Below are 26,535 nucleotides of genomic sequence, written 5' to 3'. Positions count from 1 at the left end.
ACCACCCGCCCCCGGTAGGTAGGATAAATCCAAGAAAAATAAAGTTTCAGAAAAAAACAAGAACGTTTAATTCAACTGCATAGGCGAGTTTTGTGGCCGCTCAAGAAATAGTCAGGCCCGGGAAGGGTCCAAATGGCTCTTTGAGTGTTAAAAGTTTGCAGACCCCTGTTCTAGGCACAGGGGTCTCCAAATTGAACAACTTTTAAGACCTGTGGACTTCAACACCCAGAATCCCTCAGCCAGCATGGCTGGTTGAGGAATTGTGGGAGCTGAAGTCCGCAGGTCTTAAAAGTTGCTCAGTTTGGAGATTCCTTTGTCTTCGATAATTTTTTTTCTGGTTTCTCAATCTAGTCTGCAGCCTTGGGATCTCTTGGTGGTCTCCTTGCCCTTCTCTCTACGCCTGAACCTGTGTAAACTGCCTAGTTCAAATAACACTAGAAAGAATGGCCATTCTCTGAGGTAAATTAACAGGATTCCTTGAAAAACCTTTGCCCAAATGCCATTCCCTTGGCTACAGGATTTCTGCCTTGCATCTTTGCACCATCCATGGCAAATTCTATTCACCTCGCCTTCTTCATCGACACGAGTTAGTGGCGTTCTCACATTGCACTTGACCCGCTTTAAGGGTTTATATGATTCACTGCATCATCTAGTAAAGAGGCTGGGTTCGCACAACATGTTAAGCCCCTTGCAGGTGTGCACAAACCAACTAAGATTAAAGCTAACCAAATAATGTGGGAAATGATCTGTTTAGGGCAGGGTGTTGTAGTTCGTCAGCAGCCTACGGAGCTGGCAATGGAGTCGGACAGCGATGAGGCTGAGGTGAGGCCAGGGCCATCGGGAAGTGAGGTGCGGACTCCAGAGCCTCCAGAGACTGATAGTAGTGAGGCAGAGGAACAGGAGGAGCCTGTTCCTAATGCAGGCATGAGAAGAGCTGCCGGAAGGCAAGAGCAGCTCAAGCAGAGAGCAGAACTCGGGACTAGGGCCAAGAGATGATTGGCCCCTCCCATAAGGCTTAAAAGACCAGCAACGGTGTTTCAGCTTTGCCGGAAAACAACCTTGTAGCTGCGTCTTCTGCTTCGTCCTCTGCTTCATGTACGTCTTTGTTTTTGTGGCTTCTGGACGTTTGCCAGGAAGGGCCTTTGGCAGTTTGCCTAATTGGACTAAGGCTTGTAAGATAACTGAGGAATTTGTGTTGGGAGGCATTTGTTTTACTTTAAGTTGAACGATGCTGGGAATGAAGTAATTCTCAGCTGTTCGAATAAAGTTTGTTTTTCCACGGACTAAGTTTATTACTACCTACTTGGGCCTGGGTCACAACAGTGCTGTCTGAACTTGGTTGTTTGCTTGCAGGCATTTCATTACCCAACTAGGTAACACCCATCAGTGCTACAAAGTGTGGGGCATGCTTCCTATTTATATACAGTATCTTGCCCTGAAGGTGTTGACGGAGATGTTTCTCCTTGGCAGTTCCTTGATTACGGTATCGCTTTCTGCCTCATTGTTTGTCTGGTATTAATCCCTGCTTATCTGGGTGTTGGCAGCTGAAGAAGTACAAGGGGAAAGAAAGAAAAAACCACACCTCCACTAACACCAGCAGAGCAAGCTACTGTCTTTAAACAGGGAGCAAACCCCACGCTCAATCACACTGGTGATGTTATCTGGTTGGGTAATAAAACGACTGCAGGCAAAAAAAAACAAAAAACCAAGCTCAGAGACCACCATATCTTTCGATATGAGCTACAGATAAGCTCTTCCATTGGTTCCAATAGAAGAGATTATCTGTAGCTCACGTTGAATAAGGGTCCGTGGTATTCTCTGAGTTTGATTTTTTTTTTTTGCCTGCAGACGTTTGATCACCCAGCTAGATAACATCATCAGTGTGACTGAGTGACTGTTTTATAGCTTTTTTCCTACTGCAAATGCCCTTCTTTGGGATTCCTTTGCACAATTCATCCTTTCCCTCATGGTTTGCCAAGGCTGGCATCAAATTCAACATCAAAAAACCCCTTATATGCCCATTTTATAAGAAAGGGATAGCTCAAGACCCTGCCAATCCAAGAGAGACAGATAAGAGCGAAAAAACAACATTTTCTCCATCATTGCATGATCTCTGCGAACTCACCAACCTCACCGATGAAGCCGGGCCCTTTACTTCTCATTTTAACCAGAGATCTAACGTGAAGGTGGCCAAACCGTTATATTTGTGCTCTTTTTAATTATGTTTGAGTTGGTTATTTCTGGACTATTTCAAAGTGGCTGGGTTATAACGTAAAACGTAAAAACGGTGCGCTAATTCAGCAACAGGTGAAAAACCAGGAGACTGTGAGTTCTAGTCCCACTTTAGTCATGAAAGCCGACTGGGTGACTTTGGGCCAGTCACCAGGAGGCCCTGAGTTCTAGTCTTGCCTTAGGCACGAAAGTTGCCTGGGTGACTTTGGGCCAATCACTAGGAGAGTGAGAGTTCTAGTCCCACCTTAGGCATGAAAGCCAGCTGGGTGATTTTGAGCCAGTCGCTCACTCACTCTCATCCCAACCCACCTCACAGGGTTGTGGTTGTGGATAAAATAGGAGGGGGGAAAAGGAACATTTAGGTTATGTTAGCCGCCTTGAGTTATTTATCACAATAATAAAGGCAGGGATTTTAAAAGTCTAAAGAAAAGACCTTCTTACCGATCTACCTAATGTATATGTATATTCCTAAGAGGTCTGTAAGGGGTGTGCATATGAGCACCAGCGTGCCTACCGTTCCTATCCTAATGTTCCCTTTGGTTGAATTCATTTTGTGTGGTTATGTCATGCATACTTATATATATTGACAAAATAAAATAAAATAAATAAATAAATAAATAAATAAATATATGAATGAATGAATGGTTATTGTTGGGAATTCTGGCAGGTTGAATTCTATGCCTCTGGAAGTCCACAAAGTTTGTTTCTTTGTGAATTAGGCTTATACTCCACCCATTTTGTTCAGGAGCTCAAAGCAACAGACTACTGCCTCTTCCATCTTCCCCCAAAATAACAGCCCTGTGCCAGAGGCAGCCCCAAGGTCCCCCAAGGTGCTTCTATAGCTAAAGATGGATCGAACTAAGGTCCCTCTGATGCTGGTTCAACACTTTCACTCAGATTAGGAAACCCTACTTGGGCTGCACCCCAAAATATTTCCCCCTTCTCCTTGTGCTTGGCCGAGTCCAAATGCTACAAGCAGCAACCTACACAGAACCTAGCCTGCTGCACTTGTTATCTGGGAAAGCCAAAAAATCTGTGCAGATTCCCACCGTTCAATTAACCAAACCAGCTGGCTTGTCCAACAGGTGAAGCCACAAAGGACTTCAGCGCACCTGTTGGGTCTCGCAGGGCTCTGGTGACAGCCTGTGATGGCAATGAAATCTGATAGGGGTGAACCCAGATTTGCCCTAGCAACCCACCGCCAGCTAACAGTAAAACTTTCACAAGCAAGTCCCAATTCTCTCCTCCTTGCATCCATTTCCATCCGGGATTCCTTGGGCTGATGCATCAGAGATGCAACTATCTAAATAAAATATAAAATATATAAAATCAGAGACTAAGAAGATCAAAGGCCCGGAGACCAAAATGTATGAAGAACGGTTGCAGGAAACTGGGCCTGGCTAGTTCTAGAGAAAAGAAGGACCAGGGGAGACACGATAGCAGTCTTCCAATATTTGAGGGGCTGCCCCAAAGAAGAGGGGGGGGGGAGTATCAACTCATTTCCCAAAGCACCTGAAGGCAGGACAAGAAACAATGGATGGAAACTAACCAAAGGAGAGAAGCAACCTGGAATTAAGGAGAAACTTCCTAACAGCGAGGACAATTAACTGAGTGGCCTTCAGAAGTTTTTGGGTGCTCCATCGCTGGTGGCTTTTCAGACGAAGAAGATTGGGCAGCCACTTGTCCCGAATTGTATAGGGTCTCTTCCCTGAGCAGGGGGTTGGACTAGAGCAGCGGTCACCAACTGGTGGTCCCTGGACCACTTGGTGGTCGATGAGAAAATTTTAGTGGTCTGCAGAAAAATTATTTGCGTTTTTTTATATTGCACTAAATACTATTTCTCATTTTTTTAAAAAAAATCGTATTAGTGGTCCGCAGGATTTAAAATTATGAATTTGGTGGGTCCCTGAGGTCCGAAAGGTTGAGGGCCCCTGGACTAGAGCAGGGGTCTCCAACCTTGGTCCCTTTAAGACTTGTGGACTTCAACTCCCAGAGTCCCTCAGCCAGCAAAGCTGGCTGAGGAACTCTGGGAGTTGAAGTCCACAAGTCTTAAAGGGATCAAGGTTGGAGACCCCTGGACTAGAGGACCTCCAAGGTCCCTTCCAGCTCTATTCTGATTGATTGATTGATACGGATGGATGGAAAAGGGACTTCGATGGGAAAGGGCTGGGAAAGACGGGGTGAACGTCCCAGCACCCCTCTTGCTGCCAAAAGAGATAGATACCACCACCCACCACCCATGCCCGGTGGGAATGGAACAACTCTTGCTTAAAAGTATTGAGAAGCGGCGGAACTCCTGGATCGAAGTTGGCAAGGAGAAATTTCCTGACAGTCAGAACAATCAATAAGTGGAACGACTTGCCTGCAGAAGTTATGAATGCTCCAACACTGGAAATTTTTAAGAAAATGTTGATAACCATCGGGCTGAGATGGTGTAGGGTTTCTTTCTTGCCTGGGCAGGGGGTTGGACTAGAAGGCCTCCAAGGTCCCTTCCAACTCTGTTATTATATTATGTTATGTTAAGAGCGCAGCGCAACCTGCGCTGCTGTGCAAACCCCAAGCACTCTTCGCAGGCTCAGAGGCTGCCTGCTTTTTCCCCCTTCCTGCCTCCCTCTTTCTTTCTTTCTTTCTTTCTTTCTTTCTTTCTTTCTTTCTTTCTTTTTCTCTCTCTCTCTCTCTCTCTCCGGTTTCAAACCGTCCCCAGCGCGAAAGGGACCCGGGGAGTCTTCCAGACGGAGCGCGAGGGGGATGGAGGACACAGGCGCTCTGCACATGGTCAGAGTTCCTCTTTCCTTTGGAAGGAGCCCGTCCCACGGCGTCGGGGGTGGGGGGTGGGGGGGAAAGGCGCAGAGGCCAACTCACCAAAGTCTGCTCGTACTGCAGCGCCCGCTGCTCCAGGCCGCCGTCCGCCGCCATCCCGGCCGCTTGCTCCGGCTTCTCCGCTGGCGGCCAAGCGGTCCCTCCGGAGCAGCTTCTACCGGCGCTTCCTTCCCTCCCTTCGGCTGGGACTCCTGGCTTGCCTCCGCCTTCCCAACGCCCCCGGGCGGAGAGAGGCGGGACGGGGCGGGACGGGACTGGCTGGCCGGCCGAAGGAGGCCGGAGGGAGGTCCCGGCAGCCCCGCCGCTCCGCTCCCGCCGGACCCCGGTGGGAGAAGCGGACGGGTGGACGGTCCGTCCCGAGGAGGCTTCGCGGACGGGCTGCCTTTTCCCCCCGAACCGGCCCGAGGGCATCGGCTAGGCTGGACTGGATTCAATGCCACGTCCTCGATCATCAAGCGTGTACACGGGACGATTCGTTCACACGACACGCGGAACCCCCGTTTACCACACACACGCACGCACGCACAGAGTCCTCGACTTCACCGCAGTTCGTTTAGTGGCCGCTATAAAGTGGCAACGGCACTGGGGGGGGGAAAGGGGGATATATGACCATTTTTCACACTTGAGGACCTATGCAGCATCGAAATTCAGAGGCTTTGGCCACCGGTTCATATTTACGACAGTTCATATTCACACCATCCCCTTTTTCACACTTAACGACCTACGCGGCTTCAGGGGGATCAAAATTCAGAGGCTTTGGCCACCGGTTCATATTTACGACGGTTCATATTCACGCCATCCCCTTTTTCACACTTAACGACATATGCGGCATCAGGGGGATCGAAATTCAGATGCTTGGCAACCGGTTCATATTTACGACGGTTGCCAAGGTCACGCCATCCCCTTTTTCACACTTAATGACCTATGTAGTATCAGGGGATCGAAATTCAGATACCTTGGCCACGGGTTCATATTTATGACGGTTGCCAAGGTCACGCCATCCCCTTTTTCACACTTAACGACATATGCGGCATCAGGGGATCGAAATTCAGATGCTTTGGCCTCCGGTTCATATTTACGACAGTTCATATTCACACCATCCCCTTTTTCCCACTTAACGACCTACGCGGCTTCAGGGGGATCAAAATTCAGGGGCTTTGGCCACCGGTTCATATTTACGACGGTTCATATTCACACCATCCCCTTTTTCACACTTAACGACCTACGCGGCTTCATGGGGATCAAAATTCAGGGGCTTTGGCCACCGGTTCATATTTACGACGGTTCATATTCACGCCATCCCCTTTTTCACACTTAACGACCTACGCGGCTTCAGGGGGATCGAAATTCAGAGGCTTTGGCCACCGGTTCATATTTATGACGGTTGCCAAGGTCACGCAATCCCCTTTTTGCAACCTTCTGACAAGCAAAGTCAATGAGGAAGCCAGATTCACTTAACAACTGTGGGAGGAAAAGTCGTAAAATGAGGCAAAACTGATTGAACAAATGTCTCACTTAACAACAGAAATGTTGGGCTCCATCGTGGTCGTAAGTCGAGGACAACTGACACCCATTCCTGGAGTTCAACCGTGGAGAGGGAAATTGAGTTTGGGCGCTACCCAGTCTTCGTTTTTTACCTGATCATAGCTTATTGAATCCAGCAGAATACAGGTAATCCTTGACTTACAACAGTTCGTTTAGTGACCGTTCAAAGTTAACAACAGCAATGAAAAAAGTAACCTAGGATTGTTTTTCACACTTAACGACCGTTACAGCATCCCCAGGACCACATGATCAAAATTCGGAAACTTGGCAACTGACTTGACTCATATTTATGACGATCACGGTGTCCTGGGATCATGTAATCCTCTTTTGCGACCTTCTGACAATCAAAATCAATGGCGAAGCCAGATTCGCTTAACAACCGTGTTACTAACTTGAACAACTGCAGTGGTTCACTTAACAACTGAGGTAAAGGAAGGTCGTAAGAATGAGGCAAAGCTCAGCTTAACAAATGTGTCACTTAGCAACGTGAAGTTTGGGCTCAATTGTGGTCGTAAGTGTAGGCTGGTTCCAACAAGACACTAAGGTAGTTTATGGTAGTGACACCATTTGGCTGGGTTCACACGTTGCATTAAACCACCACGTGGTTAATTTGGTTTGGCTCAGCATAGGAAAAATCCGGTCAGAATCTCCCATCTTCTTCCGATCCTGGTTTGCATTTGGTGTTTCCCAGCAGAAGCAAGGAATCTAATCATGCAAGCTTCGGTTCACACAACCTGCAGGATTAATAAACACAGCTAACACGCTGACAGGCTCTGCCCCAATAAATTTAGCTTAACGTGAACAAAACACTGAACTGCAAACTTCCCCACCTCTGTTTTATGCTAGATTCACATGTTATGTGAATTCAACTCAGGGAACCAGCTTTCATATGGAGGACGGAAGTGGGAGGAGGGCCTGTCCCCCCAATATAAAGGAAGAAACCAGAATTGCTCCTCGTTTAGAAATTTTAAGTCCTGAATTGGAAACATTTCAGGAAACTGGAATTTAATCCTCCTTCCCCTTCCGGGATGATAGCAAAGTTCACCTCTGCCTTTTACTTATTACACAAACTTGATAATGGTTTAGCACAGGCTTAATTGACAGATTGTGCTCAATCGTAAACCAGGATACGCCAGTCTTTACAAGCCACAATGCGTTGGGTGGAAAGAAACAATATTTGGGTTTTTTTTAAAAATTCTGGATTCAGACAATACAGTCTTCGACTTAACAACAGGGCACGGTGGTTAGAATGCAGTATGACAGGCTAATTCTGCTGAATGCCAACAGTTCGATCCTGACCGACTCAAGGTTGACTCAGCCTTCCGTCCTTCCGAGGTTGATAAAATGAGGAGCCAGATTGACCCAGGGGAGGGGGGGGGCAATAGGCTAATTCTCTAAACAGCTTAGAGCAGGGGTCTCACACCTTGGCAACTTGAAGACAAAGCTGGCTGAGGAATTCTGGGAGTTGAAGTCCACAAGTCTTCAAGTTGCCAAGGTTGGAGACCCCTGGCTTAGAGAGAGCTGTAAAGCACTATGAAGTGGTATATAAGTCTAAATCAGACATGGAATTAAGCTAGCTAGCTAGCTATTCAGGCGAACCGGTAGTAGCGACTTGCGGGTCCGCCCTGGTGCTATGCCATCCTATTTATGTTTTATTTATTTTATTTATTTTTCGCATTTGTATACCGCCCTATCTCCCTAGGGACTCAGGGCGGTTCACAGCCAGATAAAATATACATATAAATACACAATAGAATAGAATAGAATAGAATAGAATAGAATAGAATAGAATAGAATAGAATAGAATAGAATAGAATAGAATAGAATAGAATAGAATAGAATAGAATTTTTATTGGCCAAGTGTGATTGGACACACAAGGAATTTGTTTTGGTGCATATGCTCTCAGTGTACATAAAAGAAAAGATACATTCATCAAGGTACAACATTTACAACACAATTGATGGTCAATATATCAATATAAATCATAAGGATTGCCAGCAACAAGTTATAGTCATACAGTCATAAGTGGAAAGAGATTGGTGATGGGAACTATGAAACGATTAATAGTAGTGCAGATTCAGTAAATAGTCTGACAGTGTTGAGGGAATTATTTGTTTAGCAGAGTGATGGCCTTCGGGAAAAAACTGTTCTTGTGCCTAGTTGTTCTGGTGTGCAGTGCTCTATAGCGTCGTTTTGAGGGTAGGAGTTGGAACAGTTTATGTCCAGGATGCGAGGGAACTGCAAATAAAACTTATTACATAAGGCCGAATGATTAAAAATAGCAATACAAATAATAAAACCCCATTTAAAACCAAATTCAAAATTTAAAATTCTAGTCCAGTCCTGCGCAGATAAATAGATGTGTCTTAAGCTTAAGCTTTTAAAGCCGTGCGTGCAAGCAAAATGCATACACAGCAATGTGCAAAGCACACGCTCACATTATCGGTGCTGGGTGAGCTGGTAGATAAATTATGTGAAATCCCACCCCTGGTCTAAATGCAGTTGCTATTTAGTGACCGTTCAAAGTTACATCAGCACTGAAAAAAGCAACATGACCGTTTTTCACACTTACGACTGTGGTGATGTGATCAAACTTTGGACGCTTGGCAACTGACTCATAATCATGACGGGTTGCAACATCCCCGGGATGACAGGGTCCCCTCTGGCGTCCAAAGTTAATGGGAAAGCCAGATTCGCTTAACACCCTAAATTAACAAGTGCAATGATTCACTTAACAACTGTGGCGAGAAAGGTCGCAAAATGGGGCAAAACTCACTTAGCAACGGTCTCACTTAGCAAAATAAATGTGGGGCTCAATTGGGGGTCGCAAGTTGAGGCCTTCCTATAATAAAACTAAACCAAATTGGATTAACTTGATTAGGGCAGGAATGCATTTTTTCTGGATTTGCACAGTAGTTGAACTAATCTGACAGGCTGAGTTCATGCAACATGCTAAGCCTTTAAAAAAAAAAAATAACCAAAGTGAATTCTAAGGAAACTCAGCATGTTATCCAAATGAACCCGCTGACCCGTTTTATGTGTGTTATGAAAACATAGCTGAGAAAAGAAAAGGCTAAAACTCAACCTCACACACCAAGGCATGTTCCTAGTAATGGCACATGTTTTGCAAATGAGTCTATTTATACTTGTTCCATTAATTGAACGGGTGATTCATAAATAAATTAATGCAGTTGATCAATAACGGATTTCTTAATTACAATAACTAACGCATCTGTTTATTTTGACTTGATCCGTTTAATAAATGTGTTACTTATTAGTAAATAAAATTAAATACATGGGTTCTGTGAAGGCCACGCTTCAGTCTGTCTCTCTCTCTCTCTCTTACTTTCACCCATATGAATTATGACGTTGTTGCAATAAAACTATTAAAAGTCTGGACTGATTTCCTTTAAGTTGAAAGCTGGTGGCTTTCCTTGGGGAAGGTTAATCCACTGAAGAAAAAGTTAATAATTAATCATACATATTTATCTAATCCCTCTTTAAGAAATTCAGGGCAGTTTCCTTTTTTTCTCTCCACGTCTCCCTCTTCCCAAAATAACAAAAGAATGATTATTTCAAGGTTAAAAGCCTCTTTACTTGCTGGGGATGAGAATCTTATCTTCCAAGCATTCAGAAAACCTTAGACAACCTTAGAGGTTTAGCTGTGTGATAGAAACAGATGTTTAGACTCTTCAACTCCCAGAGTTGAAGCCCACAAGTCTTAAAGTTGCCAAGGTTGGAGACCCCTGGTTTTAGACCAGGGATCACCAACCTTTCGAACCTCAGGGACCACCAAATTCATAATTTTAAATCCCGCGGACCACTAATATGACTTTTTTTTTTTAAAAAAAAGATAAATAATATTTAGTGCAAAATAAAAAATGCAAATAATTTTTCTGTGGACCACCAAAATTTTGGTGACCGCTGGTTTAGATCACTGTTTCTCCACCTTGGCAATTTTAGGATGTATGGACGTCACTTCCGAGGTGGGTTTTCAGTAGATTCTGACCAGTTCTGGAGAACCAGTAGCGGAAATTTTGAGTAGTTCGGAGAACCGGTAGTAAAAATTCTGACTGGCCCCGCCCCCATCTATTCTTTGCCTCCTGAGTCTCAGCTGATCAGGAGGGAAAAAGATATTGAGACTCTAGAAAGAATGCAGAAAAGAACAACAAAGATGATTAGGGGACTGGAGACTAAAACATATGAAGAACGGTTGCAGGAACTGGGTATGTTTAGCTTAATGAAAAGAAGGACTAGGGGAGACATGATAGAAGTCTTCCAATATCTCAGGGGCTGCCACAAAAAAGAGAGAGTCAAGCTATTCTCCAAAGCACCTGAGGGTAGAACAAGAAGAAATGGATGGAAACTAATCAAGGAAAGAAGCAACTTAGAACTAAGGAGAAATTTCCTGACAGTTAGAACAATTAATCAGTGGAACAACTTGCCTGCAGAAGTTGTAAATGCTCCAACACTGGAAATTTTTAAGAAAATTGTTAAGTTCGGGAAGTAACGAGGCTGGAGACCAGGGTAGTGACAACAGCTCTTTAATATAGGGTGAACCCAGCAACAGGCTGGGGGAAAACCTCTCCTTTTATACAGTTCTACTGGCGGCTTCGTCCAATCAGCAACGTGCTGATTTCCCGCCCAAATATTTAAAGGTACATACATGAATACATAACACTCCTCCCCTCCCAGAAAACACTTTGCCTCTATTTACATATTATTTACATGTTATTTTTCGACGTAGTCACGCAAATAACCTGCCTCCTAGTTCTTTCTGACCTGCGCGGTTCAGTCCTGGGTGGTGTTTGAGCTGGTCGGAGGTCTGTTTTCTCCTCCCAGCTCTTTCTCTAGGCCATCGGGCCCTGGATTATTTGCAGACTTTTTCTTGGCCATCCGCCTTGGATTACTTTTTGTAATTTTCCTGTCGTTTCCCTCGGGAACCTGATGGCGCCGCTGGACCTCCGGGACCTCAGCTAAGTCTTGCGCCTCCCCCGGGTCATGGTCAGCTGTGGGTTCAAATAAGGAGTGGTCATGGTTTGTTTCATGTGGCTCGGTTTGTTCAGTTATTCGCTTCCTTATCTGATCTATGTGGCGCCCATACTCGGTTGTCTTGTAATTCACCAAGTATGACTTTGGACCGGTTGCTTTTATGATTTGCCCTGCGAGCCAACTTGGGCCGTCCCCATAGTTGCGGGCCCACACTCGGTCGCCTATGCCCAATTCCCTTGTTTTGTCTATTTCCCCCTTGTAACCCTCTGGTGTGTAATGGGGATTCAAACGGTCAAGTGGGCACCGGAGTTTCCGTCCCATCAACAATTCGGCTGGGCTTCTGCCGGTAGCAGTGCTTGGGGTTCTGTGCTGAACAGCCAGAAAGAAATCTATCTTTGTTTGCCAGTCACCTGGCTTGAGCCTGGACAATGCCTCCTTAGCGCTCCGGACGGAACGCTCTGCAAGGCCATTCGACGCAGGGTGGAAAGGCGCAGAGAGGGCATGTCGGATGCCCTCCTCTGCCAAATATTCTTCGAACTGGGCTGCCGTGAATTGCGGGCCGTTGTCGGACACCAGAGTGTCAGGCAACCCGTGGGTTGCGAATAGGTGGCGGAGGGCTGCGATTACTGCCTCGGCCGTAGTGGATTTCATGAGTATGATCTCCAACCATTTAGAGAATGCGTCGACAACCACTAGGAAAGTTTGGCCATGGAAAGGGCCAGCAAAATCAATGTGGATTCTTGACCAGGGCCCTTGGGGTTTTTCCCATTCCCTGACTGGGGCCGTTGGGGGTAACGGTCTGGACTCTTGGCACGCCTGGCACTTCCCTACCCTCTCAGCAATCTCTGAGTCCATGAGTGGCCACCACACATAGCTTCTTGCCAGCCCTTCATCCTTACGATCCCTGGGTGACCTCGTGGAGGAGGTCCAATACCTTTCCCTTAATTTATCCGGAATTACCACACGATCGCCCCATAACAGGCACCCCTTGAGCTGAGAGCTCATCACGTTTTTAACAAATTCCTTAAACCGTTAAGCCGGTGCAGCGGCCACCCTCTTGTACCCAACCGAGTACAGTCCTTAACATAATGTCGGTATGATGCCGAGCCACTTCCTTAGATGTGACTGGGCCAGAGTCAAGAGTCAATAAGCAGGATGGGCGCCCCGAGTGGGGTCTTGATCGCCCCTGGTAGTGGGCATCTGCTTAACGCGTCCGCATGCCCCACTTCTTTCCCTGGTCGATGCTGTAGCTTGTAGGAATAAGCGGCTAAGAAAATAGTCCATCGAGTCAATCGTGGCGAAAGTGCCACAGGCGTGGGGCGGTCGCCAGCCAGTATTCCTAACAGCGGTCTGTGGTCAGTCACAATTTCAAAATCCGCCCAAAACATATTCGTGGAATTTTTACCCTGACACAATGGCTAGTGCTTTATCTAATTGGCTGTAGTTCCTCTCTGGGAGGACATTGTTCTAGAGTAGAAGGCTATAGGGGCTTCTGTGCCGCTTTGGAAGTCTGTGGCTGAGTACAGCCCCACCCCGTAAGGGAGGCATCACAAACCAGCACTAGGGGCAATGAGTTATGATATTGGATGAGCAGGCTATCGCTTGAGAGCAGGTTTTTTACTGCTTCGAAAGCCCTGTTCTCCGACTTTCCCCAAGACCAAACAGTATTTTTCCCTAAAAGCTTATGCAGCGGTTCAGCAACGGTCGCTTTGTTTTTAAAAACCGCGTAAAATTCACTAGCCCAAGGAATGCCTGTAGCTCTGCTTTGTTTTTGGGCGCTGGAGCCTTCTAATTGCCTTGACCTTGCTCTCAGTGGGGTGAATTCCTTTCTTGTCTATCCGTAGCCCAAGAATTCACGGATTCGACCCCTATCTGGCATTTGTTTACTTGACTTTTAATCCGCTGTCCGGAAAATGCCCAGAACCTTTCTCAAACGCCCCCAATTCCTCTCGTTTTCCCTGAAATTAGGACATCATCAAGTAGGGAACTACCCTGGGAGCCCTTGCAGAAGTCGTTCCATTAAGTTTTGGAACAGCCCTGGTGCCACACTCACCCCAAATTGCAATCGGGTGCACTTGAATGCACCCTGTGAGTTACAATCGCTTGGGCTTCGCTGTGCGGGCGCTCACGGGCAGTTGTTGGTAGGCTTGGGCCAAGTCTAACTTTGCAAAGACCTGCCCTTGCCCCAAAGAGTGCAGCAAGTGTTGCACCACGGAACCGGGTAAGCGCTTTTCTGTAAGGCTTTGTTAAGCGCCGCCTTGTAGTCAGCGCAAATTCTAATTGACCCATCTGGTTTTATTGGGTGACGATTGGCGTCTCCCACTTTGCGTGATCGACTGGCACCAAAATTCCCTGATTTATGAGCTTATCTAGCTCCTTATCAATTTTGGTTTTAGGGCAAAAGGGACCTCCTCGCCTTTAGCCTAATGGGAGCTACCTGGGGTCTAAGTTGAAGGAAATAGGGGTCCCTTGTACTTGCCCAGGCAGTCCTTGAAGACATCTTGAACTCGTTAAAGAGAATGTCTTTCAGGTTACAGTCACTTCTGTAGATGCCAGTCACCCCATGCCCAGGGCACGAAACCAGTCTAGTCCCAACAGACTGGGCAGAGTCCTTCGACGATCGTGATGGGCAGGGTCTTCTTGTGTGGTCCGTACTCGACTCGGACGGAGGTGGTCCTCGAACAGGGATGCGATTCCCTGGTAGTCGTGGACTCGTAGCCGTTGTGCTTGCAGGTGGCGCGACTGACGGCAGTGACTTCGCCAAAGTGTCCCAGGACATGATGGTGATCGCTGATCCCGTGTCTACTTCGAGCCGGCACCGTACTCCTTCTATTTTGGGTTTGGTGAAGATCTTCTTCTCCACTGGTGAGGCGCGCCTATGACCACAGTCGTTTGGTTTGAATCGCGCCTTTTTGTTTGAGCCAATCGCGGGTCGCCTTGCCGATTCCGCGCCTGATTGGCCGATTTGAATTTTCGGCGGAAGGTTGGGCCGCCGACAAACTTGAGCTAGGTGCCCTTTCTTCCGCACCGCCGACATGTTGCGTCCTTAAACTTGCAGCGTTGGCGCTGGTGTTGACCTCCGCAGCTTCCGTGATTCGCCTCGGTCCCTTTGTCGCTTTCTCGGTTCGGCAGACCCTTCCTCATCTTCACCGCCGGATTCGGTCTGAACCTCCTCCTGGTGCACTGGAGTTGGCTTTGCGCCGCCTTTGGTGGAGAGGCTTTTGCAGTGTCTCCGCCGCTTGGGTGGACATTTCATGTGCTCTGGCTTCGCCCAGAGCGCTGGCCAGCGTTAGGTTGCTCTTTGCTAGCAGCCGCCGCAAACGGATGTCTTGACCTCGGATGAGTTGCTCGAGGAGCACCTCGCCCAGGTCGCGTATCCGCAGTCCTTGGGCGCTTTCCTTAGGGCGGCCATGTAGTCACCGATGGATTCGCCTCCATCTGTCTTCGCCTCCGAATTCAAACCGCCGCACGTATTTGGACGGCGTTGGCGAAATGGTTTTTAGTAAAGTCTGTAGAGTTGGCCACGACACCGATTGTATCGGCGTTGGCTCTGCCAGGGCTTCCGCGATATCGATGACCTCCGACCACAGTGGCTTAAGAAATAAGCCCTTTTGCGGTTATCTGGAACTCCTTGCAGTTCGTTGGCTTCTAGAAAGCTTTCAAACGGGTCATATACGCTCCCATTTCTCTCTAGCCGGGTCAAATGGTGCGGGCGGAGTGTAACTGGCCATCTCCGCTTTTCTGCCCTGTGTTTGCTGGGTTCGGGTCTATCGTGCTTCAGCTCGGTTCTGGTTCTCCTCAGCCTCGAGATCCCACCTTCGTCGCCAGTGTTAAGTTCGGGAAGTAACGAGGCTGGAGACCAGGGTAGTGACAACAGCTCTTTAATATAGGGTGAACCCAGCAACAGGCTGGGGGAAACCTCTCCTTTTATACAGTTCTACTGGCGGCTTCGTCCAATCAGCAACGTGCTGATTTCCCGCCCAAATATTTAAAGGTACATACATGAATACATAACAAAAATGTTGGATAGTCATTTGTCTGAAATGGTGTAGAGTTTCCTGCCTGGGCAGGGGGTTGGACTAGAAGACCTCCAAGGTCCCTTCCAACTCTGTTATTATGTTATCTTATGCTTGGAATGGGGATTTTGCAGTAACCTTCCTTGCCATACCCACCAAGCCACACCCACAGAACCGGTAGTAAAAAAAATTGAAACCCACTACTGCTTCACTTTATAATACCTTTATCCAGGGGTGGGCTGCTGGAGGTTCGCAGGGGTTTGAAAGAACCTCTAGCTAAGAGTCTATGCAGTTCGGAGAACCCCCAAATCCCACTCCTGGCTAGCCCCGCCCACCCTGCTCCACCCCTCCCAGGAGTCCCCCGGTGGCCCGTTTTGGATGCAGGTAAGTGCAGGGCGCGCAGGGAGACTGGGAAAGGCAAAAACGGGCCTACTGGAAGTTTGGAAAACGCCTCCGGAGCGTGGGGAGACCGTTTTCACCCTCCCGAAGGCTGGACGGAAACCAGGGGTGGCTTCAAAACTGATTCATATTTATGACGGTGGCGGTTTCCTGGAGTCATATGATCAATCCCTTTTTGCCCATTTTCTAACAAGCAAAGTCAATCGGGGGAAGTCAAGATTCACTTAACAACCATGTTTACTAAGTTAACACTGACTGCTGTGATTCACTTAACGACTGTGGCAAGTCATAAAACGGGGCCAAACCCGCTGCATCCAGTGTCTCATTTAGCAACAGAAATTCTGGGTTCCATTGTGGTTGTAATTCGATGTATCGTCATTCATTCATTTAGTCTTCCTTGTATTTCACTGCCGTCCAATTTTTTTTTTTCCACGCCATTCCTTGGCTTTCATCATTAACATCTTAAAAATAATTTTTGAAAGAAGTAACTTGGCTGCCCGTCATGCGAACACACAGAATGAGGGCAAAACACAATTCATAAATTCCGTGAGAGGCACGGGAGTCTTTATCTGATCCCGACGACATCTTAGCTTTTAAATTGATTATCCGCTATGTTGAAGGGATCCTTTGATCTCATGGCACTCATTGACAAGAATGCCATTGTCCGGTGATAACTGATTGTGGTTCCAGTTTGGGGCAGCTGCACTGCGGCTCTCTTGTGTACGAAATCCATCCTTAACTGGCTTCCCGTTCCAGCTATTACCTGATTTTGATGTAGCTTTTTCAGCCTTGCAGCTGGGTCTGCATAACGCGCTGAATTAGTTAAGCAACACTCACCCCCCTCTAAAAAAAAAAACCCTAGTTCCCACATTTGTATTAATGTGGTTAGCTTGGTTAGTGTGAACCTTGGTTAGGAATATTTAAAACTATTGTTCAAAGCGGCCTATTTAGAAATAGAATAACAGAGTTGGAAGGGACCTTGGAGGTCTTCTAGTCCAACCTCTCACAATACTTGACAACACAGTATCAACAGTAGAAACCTTCAAATTTCTGGGTTCTATCATATCGCAAGATCTCAAATGGACAGCTAACATCAAAAACATCATTAAAAAAGGACAACAAAGAATGTTCTTTCTGCGCCAACTCAGTAAGCTCAAACTGCCCAAGGAGCTGCTGATTCAGTTCTACAGAGGAATTATTGAGTCTATCATTTGCACCTCTATAACTGTCTGGTTCGGTTCTGCAACCTAACAAGAAAAACACAGACTTCAGAGGATAATTAGAACTGCAGAAAAAAATAATTGCTACCAACCTGCCTTCCATTGAAGACCTGTATACTGCATGAATCAAGAAGAAGGCCGTGAAAATATTTACAGACCCCTCGCATTCTGGATATAAACTGTTTCAACTCCTACCCTCAAAATGACGCTATAGAGCACTGCACACCAGAACAACTAGACACAAGAACAGTTTTTTCCCGAAGGCCATCACTCTGCTAAACAAATAATTCCCTCAACACTGTCGGACTATTTACTGAATCTGCACTACTATTAATCGTTTCATAGTTCCCAGCACCAATCTCTTTCCACTTATGACTGTATGACTATAACTTGTTGCTGGCAATCCTTATGATTTATATTGATATATTGACCATCAATTGTGTTGTAAATGTCGTACCTTGATGAACGTATCTTTTCTTTTATGTACACTGAGAGCATATGCACCAAGACAAATTCCTTGTGTGTCCAATCACATTTGGCCAATAAAATTCTATTCTATTCTATTCTATTCTATTCTATTCTATTCTATTCTATTCTATTCTATTCTATTCTATTCTGCTTAGGCAGGAAACCCTACACCACTTCAGGCAAATGGTTATCCAACATCTTCTTAAAAACTTCCAGTGTTGGAGCATTCACAACTTCTGGAGGCAAGTTTTTTCCACTGATTAATTGTTCCAACAGCCAGGGAATTTCTCCTTAGTTCTAGGTTGCTTCTCTCCTTGATTAGAATAGAATAACAGAGTGGGAAGGGACCTTGGAGGTCTTCTAGTCCAACCCCCTGCTTAGGCAGGAAACCCTACACCACTTCAGACAAATGGTTATCCAACATCTTCTTAAAAACTTCCAGTGTTGGAGCATTCACAACTTCTGGAGACACGTTGTTCCACTGATTAATTGTTAATTAATGTTAATTAATTATTGATTAATTAATAATTGTTAAATATTTGCAGATCCAGAACATGCAGATATTCCTTCAAAGGGCTGTTGTAACCGGTCCTCGACTTAAGACCCTCGCAGCATCTCCCAGGGTCCTGTGATCAAAATTCGGGTGATGTGGTCCTGTTGACAAACTAACTTTCCATAAATGAGCACAACGTTTTGCATACCTCTCACCTGAAACAATTTTGTCTACTCAACGCCCTGTTATGATGAAGAAAACCCACTGGTCCTTTGAGGAAGTGGGAGAGGTACTATTAAATCTCCCGCAGAGGTTATGCTAAAGGAGAAGATCACTAGAGTAAAAACTGTAATTTTGGAGTCCCGGGTGCTCTCTGAACTTGGCGGGTTTTTTGCAGACGCTTCATTATCGAAGCACTGATGATGTTACCTATTCAGGTAATGAAACGTCTGCGAGAAAACCGCCAAGCTCACAAGGACCCCACTAGTGATAGGTTTCAAAAATGTATACTACTGGTTCTGTGGGTGTAGCTTGGTGGGCGTTTCTTGGTGGAAGGGGAAGGATACTGCAAAATCCCCATTTCCTCCCAATCAGCTGGGACTCGGGAGGCAGAGAACAGATGGGGGCGGGACCAGTCAGAATTTTTACAACCGGTTCTCTGAACTACTCAAAATTTCCGCTACCGGTTCTCCAGAACTGGTCAGAACCTGCTGAAACCCACCTCTGGACCCCACTTCGAACGAGAGCTACAAATATCCTATTGGTACAACTTTATCCTCACAATAAATTTGGAAGGAATTAGGCCACAGCGACTTCATGCACGAAAGCTGGGTTTGCTCTCAGCTCTTTCAACTGGGCTTGGGAAATTTCCATATATCGTCGGAATGTCACTGAGCTGACAACGTCCTTGTGCTAAACCTTATGACGGATTCCTTGAGCGCAGCCAGTCCAGCAATTAAGTTTTACAATATTTATCCAGGTACAGGTTCTAGCATGCTTGTGAAGCCAACCACCTGGTCTAAAATTACAGTGGTCGGGTGGAATGCGAAGGGTTGTCTTATTGCATTATTAGCACCCGCTAACCTGCTGGCCACAAGCAGGATGATAATCACGCTTGACGTATGCAACTGTTGTGACCCAGGCCCAAGTAGGTAGTAGTAGACGCAATCAGTTCAAAAAAACCCAGACTTTATTAGAACAGCTGAGAATTAACTAAACTAAAATTTAGTCCAAACTAAATCAAAGCAAATTCTTCGTAACACAATCCTTCAGTCTTATTGCCAACCTTGGTCTTAATTAGGCAAACTGCCAAAAGCTTTTCTGGGCAAAAGTTCCAAAAGCAGAAGACGCCATCGAGAAATAAATGCAGCAAGACAAGGAGCAAGGCTATCAACGTTGTTTTCCGACAAAGAGCCCAAATGCCGTTGCTGGTCTTTTAAGCCTATGGGAGGGGCCAATCATCTCTTGGCCCTACTCCCGAGTCGTCTTCTTTGCTTGAGCTGCTCTTGCCTTCTGGCAGCTCTTCTCTTGCGCGCATTAGGAACAGGCTCCTCCTGTTCCTCTGCCTCACTACTGTCAGCCTCTGGAGGCTCCGGAGTCCGCACATCACTCCCAGATGGCCCTAGCTCCATCTCTGCCTCCGACGCAGAGCTCTCATCCAGGCCTTCGCCAGCCTCCATGACTGGCCCATGTTTTTCCTCAGTCTCATCACTGTCTGACTCCGTTGCCAACTCCACAGGCTACTGGTGGACCACAACAGCTGTTGTGCCTCGCCTGCCCACTCTCCCATCTCCTGTTATCTGAGCCAGAGACTGATAGTGAAGAAGAATGGCCTGGCATGCCTCCAACCCCCAGCCCTGGCACCATGCCCGGACAGACTGAACAAATAAACCTCCCCCCACACAGCGTGTGAGCAAGAAGCCAGCCACGAGCTAGAATTGCCGGCAGCTGACAAAACGTGGACAGATCCCCGCTTCCGGAGAATGGAGAGGTGACGTCAGCAAAAGGAAGGGAGGGGCAGGCCTGGATAAGTGCTGAGTCATGGAGCCACACCCCATGGCCTATATAAAGGATCTGCTTTTTGGCATTCCTTGAGTCAGGCAAAGTCTCATCTGGTTGCTGAAGTCACACCTTGGATTCCTGCCTGCCCTGAGAACTCTGACAGGAATTTGGCAAAGCTGCAGAGGCTTCATGGCCACGCTTGAGACAGACTTCCCAGACCCGGCCGTCAGAGGAGGAGTGGGACACGACAACAGCAGCAAAGTTCCTCAAGGTTTCCTGCTGGGCAGGGGGTTGGACTAGAAGGTCTCCAAGGTCCCTTCTAACTCTGTTGTTATTATTATAACCTAGTTTTCCCCTAGATCAGGGATCCCTGACCCCCAGGTCAGCGGCCTGTTTGGAACCAAGCACATGTGCGCATGCAAATCCCCCTTCGGGTGATCAGTGGCTGTTTGCACTCACATGTGAAGCTCCCCTGGTGCGAGCGATGGCCGTCTTGTGCTCAGGCACGAAACGTTCTTCCCACAAGTAGTGGCCGCTTATGCTTGCGCTTGAAGCTCCCTTTCCATGAGCAAATGTAGTTGTGCACACTTCTGCTCGTCTGTCTATCACTCACAAGGAACTGTTTTTCTCTCTCTCTCTCCTCCCCTCCCCTGACTCCCCCAGTCGGGCCGCCAAGCCAGAATGCTTGGGGGACCGCTGCCCTAGATCTATTAGATTTGCTATCCCATAATTCCACGTCAAGGCAATCGAAGGTTCTACTGGGCTGGGAATTTGAGAGCTGTAGTCTAGACCAGGGGTCTCCAACCTTGGCAACTTGAAGACTTGTGGACTTCAATTCCCAGAGTTCTGGGAGTTGAAGTTGCCAAGGTTGGAAACCCCTGGTCTAGACTGGTGTCTTTCGTACTTGGCAGTTTTCAGATGTGTAGACTTCAACTCTCAGAATTCCCCAGGATAAGAATTTGGTGGATTATTCAAAATGTACTGAAGAAGAAGATAAAGTTCCTGCCACAATTTTTCCTTTTGGGAATTATAACGGATTGTACAGGGATTGAGACTAAATTGATTCTGAATTTAATAACAGCAGCAAGACTGTTGATTGGACAATACTGGAAGAAAGAAGAGGTACCTACAATAGAAGAATGGATACTGAAAGTCATTAATTTGGCTGAGATGGCTAAAATCTCAGCTTTTTTAAAAGACAATACGCAGGAAAGATATTTAATTGAATGGAAAAAATGGATTGATTATCTACAAAACAGATATCAGATTAAGAAATATCAGATTGCCTTTGAATAATTAGAAAGTTATTTTATGTAATGGGGAGGGGGTTGGGAGATGAAAAGCTTTGGATGTGGTTATTTGGATTGGAAGGGAAAATTTTATTCTATGTTTGGTTTATGTATAACAATACCTTGTGACTGACCCGGGAAGCCGGGGGAGGAGGGGAAGGGGTTTTGGGAGGGAGGGGGGAAAAAAGGGGGAAAAATGTTTTTGTTTTTTAAAACTCTTTCAATAAAAAAAAAAAAAAACCTCTCAGAATTCCCCAGGCAGCACAAGAATTGCTGAATTCCCTTGACGTTCGTAACACTTGAAATGTCAAGTTTGGAAAACCTTGGTCTAGATTAGAACCTTCAGAAAACAATGTATTATAGAAGGCAGAAGTATAATTATAGGCAGTCCTTGCCTTACGACCGCAATTGAGCCCAAAATTTATGTTGCTAAGCGAAACCTTTGTGAAGTGACTTTGCCCCATTTTACGACTCTTCTTGCCAGAGTTGTTAGATGAGTCATTGCAATTGTTAAGTTAGCTACACAGTTGTTAATATTTTTTTTTAATTTTTCTTTTCTTATACACATATTGTAAATGTACATTTTCTTATTCATAGATAATCATACATATTCTCTCTAAAGAAAGCACAAAAATAAAACATTTTAATTGCATTTGGAGTTGCTCTTCTACCCTTTCTTTCCCTCTGTTTCACAACAAACCCTCTTCTCCTCTTTTCCCTCCCTCCTTCGTCTCCTTTCCTATCTTCTTCCTCCTCCTCTCCCTCCTCCTTCCTCCTTCCCCTTCCTCTCCCCCACTTCTCTCTTCTTTCCCTCCTTTCTCACTTTCTCTCCTACTCTTATCCCCTAACTTATCTTCCTCCCCTTGTCCTTCTCCTTCCCTCCATCCCTCTCTCTCCTTCACCTCCTCTTTCTTATCCTCTATTCCTCTCTTGCTACACAGTTGTTAAGTGAATCTGGCTTTCTCGTTGATTTATCTTGTCAGGAGGTCGCAAAACGGGATCACGTGACCCCGGGACACTGCAACGGTCATAAATATAAACCAGTTGCCAAGCATCTGAATTTTGATCACCTGACCAATGGTCGCAAGGGCCATGGTGGCTCAGGCTGTAAGAAGCCTGTTATTAAAACACAGCAGCCTGCAATTACTGCAGGTTCTAGTCCCACCAGGCCCAAGGTTGATTCAGCCTTCCATCCCTTATAAGGTAGGTAAAATGAGGATCCAGATTGTTGGGGGGGCAATAAGTTGACTTTGTAAATATACAAATAGAATGAGACTATTGCCTTACACACTGTAAGCCGCCCTGAGTCTTCGGAGAAGGGCGGGATATAAATGTAAATTTAAAAAAAAAAATGATCATGTCACTTTTTCCTGTGCCATCGTAGCTTCTAACAGTCATTAAATTTATTTATTTATTTATAATTTAATTTCTATACCACCCTTCTCCCGAAGGACTCAGGGCGGTTTACAGCCATATTAAAACACAAAATACAAATAACAAATTTAAAATAGAATTAAAAGCAAATATTTAAAATTTTAATTTTTAATTTTTTTAATTTGCATTTATATCGCGCCCTTCTCCGAAGACTCAGGGCAGCTTACACTATGTCAAGCAATAGTCTTCATCCATTTCTATATTATATACAAAGTCAACTTATTGCCCCCAACAATCTGGGTCCTCATTTTACCTACCTTATAAAGGATGGAAGGCTGAGTCAACCTTGGGCCTTGTGGGGCTTGAACCTGCAGTAATTGCAGGCAGCTGCTGTTAATAACAGACTGTCCTACCAGTCTGAGCCACAGAGGCCGAATCAACTAAAACGGTCATAGACCGACATAAAACCCATTTAAAATTACAATTAAAAATTACACTAAGGCTAGTCCCGCACGATGAAATAATAAAGTCTTCAGTTCACGTTTGAAGGTCCGGAGGTCAGGGAGTTGGCGTAACCCCGGAGGCAGCTCATTCCAAAGGGCCGGTGCCGCCACAGAGAAGGCTCTCCCCCTGGGGGCCGCCAACCGACATTGTTTGGTCAATGGCACCCTGAGCAGGCCCACTCTGTGGGAGCGCACAGGTCGGTGGGAGGCTATCGGTGGCAGAAGGCGGTTCTTGTAAATAACCCGGTCCTATGAACTGTTGTAAAGTGAAGGACTACTTGTATTTCAGTTTTCAGGGTATTAGTTGGTATTTTCACTGTACAATTTACTCTTATTCCATTTTGTACGTTTTCCTGGAACGTAGACGTGCTAATAGGATTTTCCCCTCTGCAAAAAAAAAAAAACACCCTTTTCTTCCTCAGCTTTTTCTCCCGCCCTACTGTATCAGCTGCAAACTCATCGCTGGATTCATACAACGTGCTTAAACCGATATTGGATTAACTCACTTTCTAGCTCACAAAATCCATGAATGCTAAACGGCCCATGAAACAAAGGAATGAACAGCAGCTCTGTAAGATATCACTGTACTTTTATTGTCCTTTGCTACAGAAATGGATTTATTTGTCCCCTGGCTATTCTCTCTTGCTGGGAGCCTCCTTTGAAGATTCTGACAGTAACATCCCAAACAGGAATGGGGCTGCAAAATGAGATGCAATGAGAGAAGGCAATTTTCTTACATCCCGCGTATGTCTGGTTTAAAATATATAAATGCATTTGCAGAAGACATGCAAAAGCACGTTTGCTGTTACCACGGGGAAGTTACTTACCTATCATTTTGATGTCGGCCAGAAGACATGTATTTAGCTGCGGTTTTCTGGTTGATTTCCATTGGCTGATATTCCAACTATTTTTAGGTGACTGCGCAACAACACCCTGTTGGTGACGGGTGTGTGTTTTATAAATCTGGAGGGGGAGAAAGAGAAAGTTGTTGTTGTGACCGAGGCCCAAGTAGTGATTGCCAAACACAATTCAGTCCTGAACAAACTTATTTTATTAAAATAGCTGAGAATGAATTCATTCTCAGTTGAGTCCAAAACCAAATTCTTCATAAACAGTCCTTCGGCGTTATCACCAACCTTTGTTGTCTTTGGCAACCTGCTAAAGGCTTTTCTTGGCAAAAACCCCACAAAGTTCAAGAGACGCTGACAAGAAGCAATGGAATTAAATGCTGCTTTTCTACAAATAACCCAATGGCTCGTTGCTGCTCTTTTAAGCCTTATCGGAGTGGTCAATCATCTCCTGGCCTTACTTCTGAGTTGTCCTTTTTGCTTCAGCTGCTCTTGCCTTCTGACAGCTCTTCACATACGTGCACTAGGAACAGGCTCCTCCTCTGCCTCTGCCTCTCTGCTGTCCACCTCTGGAGGTTCCAGAGTCCGCGCATTGCCCCTAGATGGCCCTGGCCCCATCTCTGCCTCCAACGCAGAGCCCTCATCCGGGCTTTCCCCTGACTCCAGGATTGATCCATTGTCCTCCCCAGCCTCCTGGCTGTCCGACTCCGCTGCCAGGTCCGCAGGCTGTTGGCGGACCACAACAGTTGTGGTCCAATCAGAGTTGATGCTAACCGGTCACCATATTATGAAAAAGATGTTGAGAATCTGGAAAGAGTACAGAAAAGAGCAAAAAAAGATAATTAGAGGGCTGGAGCCTAAAACATATGAAGAACGGTTGCAGGAACTGGGTATGTCTAATCTGGAGAAAAGAAAGACTAGGGGTGACGTGGTAGCAGTGTTCTCATGTTTGAGGGGCTGTAACAAGGAAGAAGCTGTCACCTATTCTCCAAAGCAGCTGAAGAAACGATGGAAATTCATCAAGGAGAGAACCAAACTAGAATTAGGGACAAATTTCCTGGCAGTTAGAACAATTAATCAGTGGAACAACTTGCCTGCAGAAGTTAGGAATGCTTCAACACTCGAGTTTTTAAAGCAGCGGTTCTCAACCTGTGGGTCGCGACCCCGTTGGGGGTTGAATGACGATTTGCCAGGGGTCACCTAAGACCATCGGAAATATGGGAAGTATACTTGCGAGTCAAAGAATCGCGCTCCAATGGTTGACTCCACAAGCCAGCTGCAGGCTCTTCAAATCACTAGCCAAATTCGGCTTCAGGCGCGATGAATTAAAAAAGAGAGAAATCTTTGCTCTAATGTCTCCCTCTCACTGGCCCAGACGTCATCATAAGTGATCTGCGCATGCACAGAAGAGTGCGCATGGGCGCAATGCAAACCGGTAGTAAAGATAAGTAGAACCCACTCCTACCCTGTATTATGGTTTCCTCTTAATCACAATTTAATCCGTGATCTAAGTTTGAATGATACGATGAACTCAATCACCCATTGCCTTATGGCCCAATGTTTCTCAGACTTGGCAACTTTAAGCTGACTGGACTTAACATAACATAACATAACAACAGAGTTGGAAGGGACCTTGGAGGCCTTCTAGTCCAACCCCCTGCCTAGGCAGGAACCCTACACCATCTCAGTCAGATGGTTATCCAACATTTTCTTAAAAATTTCCAGTGTTGGAGCATTCACAACTTCTGCAGGCAAGTCGTTCCACTTATTCATTGTTCTAACTGTCAGGAAATTTCTCCTTAGTTCTCAGTTGCTTCTTTCTTTGATCAGTTTCCACCCATTGCTTCTTGTTCTACCCTCAGGTGCTTTGGAGAACAGCCCGACTCCCTCTTCTTTGTGGCAACCCCTAAGATATTGGAACACAGCTATCATGTCTCCCCGACTCCCAGAATTCCCCAGACAGCATTGAGAATTTTCAATGGTTCTGTTCATGCAATATGCTTGCCCTTATTATTATTATTAACTAGCTCATAACCTGGCGTTGCCCAGGTATTTATTTATCCCAGTCCTGTATTAGACAGGAAAAGGACTGGCTCAACCACTGTGGTGAGAATTAGAGACCTAACTGTCCTGGCCAACAGCCTGGGAAAAATTCTACAGGGAACTGATTATCTGCATTATTAGGTGATTATCTGCATTATTAGGTACCTCCGGAGACAAATTGCTCTCTTTGCTTGAAGCTGAGGCCTAGGGTGTTGTTGTTTTTTTAAGAAGCAATCCCCCTTACCAGAGGGAGCCCTCTTGTGGAGTACTGTGAAGCCATTACCATGGCAA

At 46.0% G+C, this 26,535-nt stretch overlaps 1 protein-coding gene across 2 annotated transcripts in view; it reads right to left on the bottom strand.

Annotated features, from left to right (window-relative positions):
* CLCN2 (chloride voltage-gated channel 2) overlaps window positions 1–5,240 on the bottom strand; it is a 171,996-nt gene extending 166,756 nt beyond the window's left edge. For both annotated transcript variants that reach the window (XM_058188482.1, XM_058188483.1), the window contains exon 1: window positions 5,095–5,240. In XM_058188482.1, coding sequence (XP_058044465.1) covers window positions 5,095–5,148 — 54 coding nt within the window. In that variant the 5' untranslated portion in view covers window positions 5,149–5,240. The remainder of the gene's footprint in view (window positions 1–5,094) is intronic.
* Between the last annotated feature and the right edge of the window lie 21,295 nt (window positions 5,241–26,535).

Source organism: Ahaetulla prasina, chromosome 6, assembly GCF_028640845.1.
Source record: "Ahaetulla prasina isolate Xishuangbanna chromosome 6, ASM2864084v1, whole genome shotgun sequence".
Classification (NCBI taxonomy): domain Eukaryota; kingdom Metazoa; phylum Chordata; class Lepidosauria; order Squamata; family Colubridae; genus Ahaetulla; species Ahaetulla prasina.
This window is presented reverse-complemented; position numbering and strand designations above follow the sequence as displayed.